This window comes from Macrobrachium rosenbergii, chromosome 2, assembly GCF_040412425.1.
Source record: "Macrobrachium rosenbergii isolate ZJJX-2024 chromosome 2, ASM4041242v1, whole genome shotgun sequence".
NCBI classification, from domain to species: Eukaryota; Metazoa; Arthropoda; class Malacostraca; order Decapoda; family Palaemonidae; genus Macrobrachium; species Macrobrachium rosenbergii.
This window is the reverse complement of record NC_089742.1, coordinates 27,760,848-27,770,518: the sequence shown is the minus strand read 5'-3', so window position 1 is coordinate 27,770,518 and position 9,671 is coordinate 27,760,848. Positions and strand designations below refer to the sequence as shown.

Here is a 9,671-nt window from a genome sequence, read left to right as displayed (position 1 = left end):
AGGTCTCCATCATCTTCCATAGTCTCCTTCTTCTCCTCGGAGTCTCCATCATCTTCCATAGCCGCCTTCTTCTCCTCAGTCTCCATCATCTTCCATAGTCTTCTTCTTCTCCATAGGTCTCCATCATCTTCATGATACCTCTCCTTCTTCTCTCAGGTCTCCATCATCTTCCATAGTCTCCTTCTTCTCTCGAGTCACCATCATCTTCATAACAAACTTCTTCTCCTCAGGTCTCCATCATCTTCCATGGCAAGCCTTCTTTATATCAGGTCTCCATCATCTTCCACAGTCTCCTTCTTCTCCTCAGTCTCCATCATCTTCCATGTACCTTCTTCTTCTCCTCGGGTCTCCATCATCTTCCTGGTCTCAACCTTCTTCTCTCGAGTCTCCATCATCCTTCCATAGCCGCCTTCTTCTCCTCAGGTCTCCATCATCTTCATGAGTCTCCTTCTTCTCCTCAGGTCTCATCATCTTCCTGTTTTCCTTCTCTCGAGAGGTCATCATCTTTTCCATAGTCTCATTCACCTCATCAGGTCTCATCATCTTCATAGTACTTCTTCTCCTCGGGTCTCCATCATCTTCCATAGTCTCCTTCTTCTCTCTAGATCTCCTTCATGCTTCATAGTCTGCTACTTCTTCTCAGGTCTCCATCATCTTCCATAGTGTCCTTCTTCTCCTCAGTCTCATCATCTTCATATGCCTTCTCCTCAGGTCCATCTTCATAGTCTCCTTCTTTCTTCTCTCATGTCTTATGATCTCCTTCTTCTCCAGGTCTCCATCATCTTCTTATCTTCATCATCTTGGTCTCCTTCTTTCCTCAGGTCTCCATCATCATCTTCATAGAATTCTCCATCATCTTCCTCCTTCTTCTCCCTCGGAGTCTCCATCATCTTCATAGTCTCCTTCTTCTCCTCAGAGTCTCCATCATCTTCCTGGTCTCCTTCTTCTCTCCAGGTCTCATATCTTCATCATCGAGTCTCCATCAGCTATCCTTCTTCTCCTCGAGTCTCTCCATGTCTTCCATATCATCTTCCACCGAGTCTCAGCCTCCTTCTTCTCCTCGGGTCTCCATCATCTTCTTCCATAGTCTCCTTCTTCTCCTCAGGTCTCCATCATCTTCATAGCCTCCTTCTTCTCCTCGGGTCTCCTCCATGTGGGTCTCATCTTCAAAAAGCCTCCTTCTTCTCCTCAGGTCTCCATCATCTTCCATGGTCTCCTTCTTCCTCAGGTCTCCTCCATCATCTTCCATCTCAGGCCATCATCTTCTTCTCCTCAGGTCTCCATCTTCAGCCTCCTTCTTCTCTATGAGTCTCATCATCTTCCTATTCTTCTTCTCATCTTCTTCTCAGGCTTCTCTCCATCATCTTCCATAGTCTCCTTCTTCTCCTCCAGGTCTCCATCATCTTCCATAGTCTCTTCTTCTCCTCGGGTCTCATCATCTTCAGTGTGCTTCTCACCAGAGCCATCATCTTCTCTCCTTCCTCAGTCTCCATCATCTTCATCTTCCTATAGAGTCTCCATCATCTTCCATGTCCTTCTTCTCCTCGAGTCTCCATCATCTTCATAGTCTCCTTCTTCTCATAGGGTCTCCATCATCTTCCATAGTCCTTCTTCTCCTCGAGTCTCCATCATCTTCCATAGTCTCCTTCTTCTCCTCAGATTCCCATCATCTTCCATAGTCTCCTTCTTTCTCCTCGGGTCTCCATCCATCTTCCATAACGCCTTCTTCTCCTCGGATCTCCATCATCTTCCTGTATGTGTTCTCTCGGAGTCTCCATCATCTTCCATAGTCTCCTTCATCGGAGTCTCCATCATCTTCCTCCTCGAGTCTCATCATCTTCATAGTCCTCCTTCTTCTCACCGGGTCTCCATCATCTTCCATAGTCTCCTTCTTCTATAAGGTCTCCATCATCTTCCATAGTCTCCTTCTCAGGTCTCCATCATCTTCATAGTCTCCCTTCTTCTCCTCTCATCCATCATCTTCCATAGTCTCCTTCTTCTGGAGTCTCCATCATCTTCATAGTCTCCTTCTTCTCCTCAGGTCTCCATCATCTTCCATAGTCTCCTTCTTCTCCTCGGAGTCTCCATCATCTTCCATAGTCTCCTTCTTCTCCTCAGTCTCCATCATCCATAGTCTCCTTCTTCTCCTCCAGTCTCCATCTTCCATAGCCTCCTTCTTCTCCTCCAGGTCTCCATCATCTTCCATAGTCTCCTTCTTCTCCTCAGGTCTCCATCATCTTCCATAGTCTCCTTCTTCTCCTCGGAGTCTCCATCATCTTCCATAGCCTCCTTCTTCTCCTCAGGTCTCCATCATCTTCCATAGTCTCCTTCTTCTCTCCAGTCTCCATCATCTTCCACAGCCTCCTTCTTCTCCTCCGGGTCTCCATCAGTCTCCTTCTTCTCCTCCCGGAGTCTTCTCTTCCATGAGTTCCCTTCTTCTCCTCGGGTCTCCATCATCTTCCATAGTCTCCTTCTTCTCCTCGAGTCTCCATCATCTTCCATAGCCTCCTTCTTCTCCTCGGAGTCTCCATCATCTTCCATAGTCTCTTCTTCTCTCGAGTCTCCATCATCTTCCATAGTCTCCTTCTTCTCCTCGGAGTCTCCATCATCTTCCATAGTCTCCTTCTTCTCCTCGGAGTCTCCATCATCTTCCATCTTCCACGCGCCTTTCCTCAGGTCTCCATCATCTTCCATAGTCTCCTTCTTCTCCTCGGAGTCTCCATCATCTTCATAGTCTCCTTCTTCTCCTCAGGTCTCCATCATCTTCCATAGTCTCCTTCTTCTCCTCAGGTCTCCATCATCTTCCATAGTCTCCTTCTTCTCCTCAGGTCTCCATCATCTTCCATAGTCTCCTTCTTCTCCTCGGTCTCCATCATCTTCCATAGCCGCCTTCTTCTCCTCGGGTCTCATCATCTTCCATAGTCTCCTTCTTCTCCTCAGAGTCTCATCATCTTCCATAGTCTCCTTCTTCTCCTCAGGTCTCCATCATCTTCTAGTCTCCTTCTTCTCCTCAGGTCTCATCATCTTCAGCCGCCTTCTTCCATAGCCATCATCTTTCTTCTTCTCCTCGGAGTCTCCATCATCTGCCATAGTCTCCTTCTTCTCCTCAGGTCTCCATCATCTTCATAGTCTCCTTCTTCTCCTCAGGTCTCCATCATCTTCCATAGTCTCCTTCTTCTCCTCGGAGTCTCCATCATCTTCCATAGTCTCCTTCTTCTCCTCAGGGTCTCCATCATCTTCCATAGTCTCCTTCTTCTCCTTGGAGTCTCCATCATCTTCCATAGTCTCCTTCTTCTCCTCAGGTCTCCATCATCTTCCATAGTCTCTTCTTCTCCTCAGGTCTCCTTCCATAATCTCCTTCTTCTCCTCCAGGTCTCCATCATCTTCCATAGCCATCTCCTTTCTCCTCGGAGTCTCCCTCCATCTTCCATAGCCGCCTTCTTCTCCTCCGGAGTCTCCATCATCTTCATAGTCTCCTTCTCCTCAGGTCTCCATCATCTTCCATAGCTTCTTCTCCTCGGGTCTCCATCATCTTCCATAGTCTCCTTCTTCTCCCTCCGGGTCCATCATCTTCCATAGTCTCCTTCTCCTCGGGTCTCCATCATCTTCATAGTCTCCTTCTTCTCCTCAGGTCTCCATCATCTTCCAGTCTCCCCTTCTTCTCCTCAGGTCTCATCATCTTCCATAGTCTCCTTCTTCTGCAGGTCTCCATCATCTTCCATAGTCTCCTTCTTCTCCTCGGAGTCTCCATCATCTTCCATAGTCTCCTTCTTCTCTCGGAGTCTCCATCATCTTCCATAGTCTCCTTCTTCTCCTCAGAGTCTCCATCATCTTCCATAGTCTCCTTCTTCTCCTCCGGTCTCCATCATCTTCCATAGTCTCCCTTCTTCTCCTCAGGTCTCCATCATCTTCCTGGTCGCCTTCTTCTCCTCGGAGTCTCCATCATCTTCCATAGTCGCCTTCTTCTCCTCAGGTCTCCATCATCTTCCATGGTCTCCTTCTTCTCTCAGGTCTCCATCATCTTCCATAGTCTCCTTCTTCTCCTCAGGTCTCCATCATCTTCCTAGCCGCCTTCTTCTCCTCGGGTCTCCATCATCTTCCATAGTCTTCTTCTTCTCCTAGGTCTCCATCATCTTCCATAGTCTCTTCTTCTCCTCAGGTCTCCCATCATCTTCCATAGTCTCCTTCTTCTCTCGGTCTCCATCATCTTCCATAGTCTCCTTCTTCTCCTCGGGTCTCCATCATCTTCCATAGTCTCCTTCTTCTCCTCGGGTCTCCATCATCTTCCATAGTCTCCTTCTTCTCCTCAGTCTCCATCATCTTCCATAGTCTCCTTCTTCTCCTCGGGTCTCCATCATCTTCATCTTCTCCTCAGGTCTCCATCATCTCATAGTCTCCTTCTTCTCCTCCGAGTCTCCATCATCTTCCATAGCCTCCTTCTTCTCCTCAGGTCTCCATCATCTTCCATAGTCTCCTTCTTCTCCTCCGGTCTCCATCATCTTCCATAGCCGCCTTCTTCTCCTCAGAGTCTCATCATCTTCCAGTCTCCTTCTTCTCCTCAGAGTCTCATCATCTTCATAGTCTCCTTCTTCTCCTCAGGTCTCCATCATCTTCCATAGCCGCCTTCTTCTCCTCGGAGTCTCATCATCTTCCATGTCTCCTTCTTCATAGTCTGTCATCTTCATAGTCGCCTTCTTCTCTCGGTCTCCATCATCTTCCATAGTCTCCTTCTTCTCCTCCAGGTCTCCATCATCTTCCATGAAAGTCTCCTTGCTTCTCCTCAGGTCTCATCATCTTCATAGCCGCCTTCTTCTCCTCCAGGTCTCCATCTACATCTTCCATAGTCTCCTTCTTCTCCTCAGAGTCTCCATCATCTTCTTAGTCTCCTTCTTCTCCTCGGAGTCTCATCATCTTCCATAGTCTCCTTCTTCTCCTCAGGTCTCCATCATCTTCATAGCCGCCTTCTTCTCCTCAAGTCTCCATCATCTTCCATAGCGCCTTCTTCTCCTCGGAGTCTCCATCATCTTCCATAGCCGCCTTCTTCTCCTCGGAGTCTCCATCATCTTCCATAGTCTCCTTCTTCTCTCCAGGTCTCCATCATCTTCCATAGTCACCTTCTTCTCCTCGAGTCTCCATCATCTTCCTAGCCGCCTTCTTCTCCTCAGGTCTCCATCATCTTCCATAGTCTCCTTCTTCTCCTCGGAGTCTCCATCATCTTCCATAGTCTCCTTCTTCTCCTCGGAGTCTCCATCATCTTCCATAGCCACTTCTTCTCCTCAGGTCTCCATCATCTTCCATAGTCTCCTTCTTCTCCTCAGGTCTCCATCATCTTCCATAGCCTCCATCATCTTCCATAGTCTCCTTCTTCTCTCGGAGTCTCCATCATCTTCCATACTTCTTCTCCTCTCAGTCCATCATCTTCCATAGTCTCCTTCTTCTCCTCAGGTCTCCATCATCTTCAGTCTCTTCACTTCTCTCGGAGTCTCCATCATCTTCCATAGCCGCCTTCTTCTCCTCGGGTCTCCATCATCTTCCATAGCCCTTCTTCTCTCGAGGTCTCCATCATCTTCTTCTTCTTCTCAGGTCTCCATCATCTTCCATAGTCTCCTTCTTCTCCTCGGAGTCTCCATCATCTTCCATGGCCTTGCTTCTTCTCCCGGGTCTCCATCATCTTCCAAGTCTCCTTAACTATCTCAGGTCTCCATCATCTTTCATAGTCGCCTTCTTCTCCTCAGGTCTCATCATCTTCATAGTCTCCTTCTTCTCCTCAGGTCTCCATCATCTTCCATAGTCTCCTTCTTCTCTTCTCCATCATCTTCCTGTCTTCTTCTCCTCCAGGTCTCCATCATCTTCCATAGTCTCCTTTCTCCTCAGAGTCTCCATCATCTTCCATAGCCTATTCTTCTCCTCAGGTCTCCATCATCTTCCATAGTCTCCTTCTTCTCCTCGGAGTCTCCATCATCTTCCACCAGCCCGCCTTCTTCTCTCGGGTCTCCATCATCTTCCATAGTCTCCTTCTCTCTCAGGTCTCCATCATCTTCCATAGCCGCCTTCTTCTCCTAGAGTCTCATCATCTTCCATAGTCTCCTTCTTCTCCTCGAGTCTCCATCATCTTCATAGTCTCCTTCTTCTCCTCGGAGTCTCCATCATCTTCCATAGGCCTTCTTCTCCTCAGGAGTCTCCATCATCTTCCATAGTCGCCTTCTTCTCCTCAGTCTCCATCATCTTCCATAGTCTCCTTCTTTCTCCTCGGGTCTCCATCATCTTCCATAGCCTTCTTCTCCTCGGAGTCTCCATCATCTTCCATAGTCTCCTTCTTCTCTGGAGTCTCCATCTTCGCCGAGTCTCCATCATCTTCCATAGTCTCCTTCTTCTCTCAGGTCTCCATCATCTTCCATAGCCGCCTTCTTCTCCTTCTTCATCTTCCATAGTCTCCTTCTTCTCTCAGGTCTCCATGTCTTCCATGCCTTCTTCTCTCTGGGTCTCCATCATCTTCCATAGCGCCTTCTTCTCCTCAGGAGTCTCCATCATCTTCCATAGCCGCCTTCTTCTCCTCGGAGTCTCCATCATCTTCCATAGTCTCCTTCTTCTCCTCAGTCTCCATCATCTTCTCTTCTCCACCGGGTCTCCATCATCTTCCATAGTCCTTCTTCTTCGGAGTCTCCATCATCTTCCCAGGTCTCCATCATCTTCCATAGTCTCCTTCTTCTCCTCGAGTCTCCATCATGCCCTCCATAGTCTCCTTCTTCTCCTCAGTCTCCATCGCTTCCATAGTCTCCTTCTTCTCCTCAGGTCTCCATCATCTTCCATAGTCTCCTTCTTCTCCTCAGGTCTCCATCATCTTCCATGAATCTCCTTCTTCTCCTCAGAGTCTCCATCATCTTCCTGGTCTCCTTCTTCTCCTCAGGTCTCATCATCTTCCATAGCCATCCTTCTTCTCCTCAGTCTCCATCATCTTCCATAGTCTCCTTCTTCTCCTCCCAGGTCTCCATCATCTTCCATAGCCACCTTCTTCTCTCAGGTCTCCATCATCTTCCATAGATCTCCTTCTTCTCCTCAGAGTCTCCATCTTCCATAGTCTCCTTCTTCTCCTCAGGAGTCTCCATCATCTTCCATATCTCCTTCTTCTCTCGGAGTCTCCATCATCTTCCATAGCCGCCTTCTTCAATATGCCAGGGTCTCCATCATCTTCCATAGTCTCCTTCTTCTCCTCGGTCTCCATCATCTTCCATAGTCTCCTTCTTCTCCTCGAGTCTCCATGTCTTCCATAGTCTCCTTCTTCTCCTCCAGGTCTCATCATCTTCATAGTCTCCTTCTTCTCCTCAGAGTCTCCAACCATCTTCCATAGTCTCCTTCTTCTCCTCGGAGTCTCCATCATCTTCCATAGTCTCCTTCTCCTCGGAGTCTCCATCATCTTCCATAGTCTCCTTCTTCTCCTCAGGGAGTCTCCATCATCTTCCATAGTCTCCTTCTTCTTCTCCATCATCTGGTCTCATCATCTCCATCATCTTCGCCTTCTTCTCCTCGGAGTCTCCATCATCTTCCATAGCACGCCTTCTTCTCCTCGGAGTCTCCATCATCTTCCATAGTCTTCTTCTTCTCCTCAGTCTCATCATCTTCCTTAGCCACCTTCTTCTCCTCCAGGTCTCCATCATCTTCCATAGCCGCCTTCTTCTCCTCGGAGTCTCCAATCTTCTCCATCTTCTTCCATAGTCTCCATCATCTTCCATAGCCGCCTTCTTCCTCAGGTCTCCATCATCTTCCATGACCACCTTCTTCTCCTCGGAGTCTCCATCACATCTTCCACCAGTCTCCCTTCTTCTCCTCAAAGTCTCCATCATCTTCCCTGTACTTAGCCTTCTTCTCTTGAGTCTCCATCATCTTCCATTCTCTTCTTCCTCTCGGAGTCTCCATCATCTTCCACCATCTTCTTCTCCTCGAGGTCTCATCATCTTCCATAGTCTCCTTCTTCTCCTCGGGTCTCATCATCTTCCATAGCCTTCTTCTCCTCAAGGTCTCCATCATCTTCCATAGTCCCTTCTTCTCTCAGAGTCTCCATCATCTTCCATAGTCTCCTTCTTCTCCTCGAGTCTCCATCATCTTCCATAGTCTCCTTCTTCTCTCGGGTCTCCATCATCTTCCATAGCCGCCTTCTTCTCCTCAGAGTCTCCATCATCTTCTAGTCTCCTTCTTCTCCTGGAGTCTCTCCATCATCTTCCATAGCCGCCTTCTCTTCTCCTCGGAGTCTCCATCATCTTCCATAGCCTTCTTCTCTCGGAGTCTCCATCATCTTTCTCTTCTCAGTCTCCATCATCTTCCATAGTCTTCTTCTCCTCGGGTCTCATCATCTTCTAGCCGCCTTCTTCTCCTCGGAGTCTCCATCATCTTCATAGTCTCCTTCTTCTCCTGGAGTCTCATCATCTTCCATAACCGCCTTCTTCTCCTCGGAGTCTCCATCATCCATAGCCGCCTTCTTCTCCTCAGGTCTCCATCATCTTCTGCTTCGCCTTCTTCTCTCGGAGTCTCCATCATCTTCCATAGTCTCCTTCTTCTCCTCAGGTCTCCATCATCTTCCATAGCCAGCCTTCTTCTCTCGGTCTCCATCATCTTCCATAGTCTCCTTCTTCTCCTCGGGTCTCCATCATCTTCCATAGCCGCCTTCTTTCTCCTCAGAGTCTCCATCATCTTCCATAGTCTCCTTCTTCTCCTCGGAGTCTCCATCATCTTCCACCAGCGCCTTCTTCTCCTCAGGTCTCATCATCTCCTGCGCCTTCTTCTCACGGAGTCTCCATCATCTTCCATAGCCTTAACTACTCCTCAGGTCACCATCATCTTCCATAGTCTCCTTCTTCTCCTCAGAGTCTCCATGTACTTCCATAGCCATATCTTCTCCTCAGAGTCTCCATCATCTTCATAGTCTCCTTCTTCTCCTCAAGTCTCCATCATCTTCCATAGCCGCCTTCTTCTCCTCGGAGTCTCCATCATCTTCTATGCATGCTTCTTCTCTCGGAGTCTCCATCATCTTCATAGACACTTCTTCTCCTCGGAGTCTCCATCATCTTCCATAGCCGCCTTCTTCTCCTGGGTCTCCATCATCTTCCATAGCCTTCTTCTCCTCAGAGTCTCCATCATCTTCCATAGTCTCCTTCTTCTCCTCAGGTCTCCATCTTCCATAGCCTCCTTTTTCTCCTCGGTGTCTCCATCATCTTCCATAGTCTCCTTCTTCTCCTCGGAGTCTCCATCATCTATATAGAAAACACTCATAATTTAAGTTCGAAAGATGCTAGAGAGAGAGAGAGAGAGAGTTAGAGAGAGAGAACCTGAAGGAGGCGTACAGGTATGTCCTCCTCCTCCCCGTGTGTGGTCATCTCTCTCTCTCTCTCTCTCTCTCTCTCTCTCTCTCTCTCTCTCTCTCTCTCCCTCTGTGTGTGTGTGTGTGTGTGTGATTTCTTATCCTGCTTCTAAACTTGAAATATGAATTATTTCTTATTTACAGAAATCTGCATAATTCACACTCTCTCTCTCTCTCTCTCTCTCTCTCTCTCTCTCTCTCTCTCTTTATTCTTTCAAACTTCAATCAAGAACTATTTATTATATGTACGGAATTCTCTCTGGTCATTTACCATCGCTGTCTCGTCATTTGACAAACCAGCATCTCCTCTTCACAAATT

General features: G+C 47.9%; 2 protein-coding genes across 2 annotated transcripts; both read right to left on the bottom strand.

Annotated features, from left to right (window-relative positions):
• Positions 1-749: 749 nt before the first annotated feature.
• On the bottom strand, positions 750-1,249 carry LOC136842682 (high mobility group nucleosome-binding domain-containing protein 5-like). The gene is made up of 2 exons (XM_067110344.1): positions 1,048-1,249; positions 750-943 (listed from the first exon to the last, which is right to left on the bottom strand). Exons 1-2 carry the CDS (start codon positions 1,247-1,249, stop codon positions 750-752), a joined length of 396 nt encoding a protein of 131 aa, XP_066966445.1.
• Positions 1,250-2,310: 1,061 nt separating this feature from the next.
• Positions 2,311-2,694, bottom strand: LOC136842677 (uncharacterized). The gene has a single exon (XM_067110331.1). It carries the CDS (start codon positions 2,692-2,694, stop codon positions 2,311-2,313), a length of 384 nt encoding a protein of 127 aa, XP_066966432.1.
• Between the last annotated feature and the right edge of the window lie 6,977 nt (positions 2,695-9,671).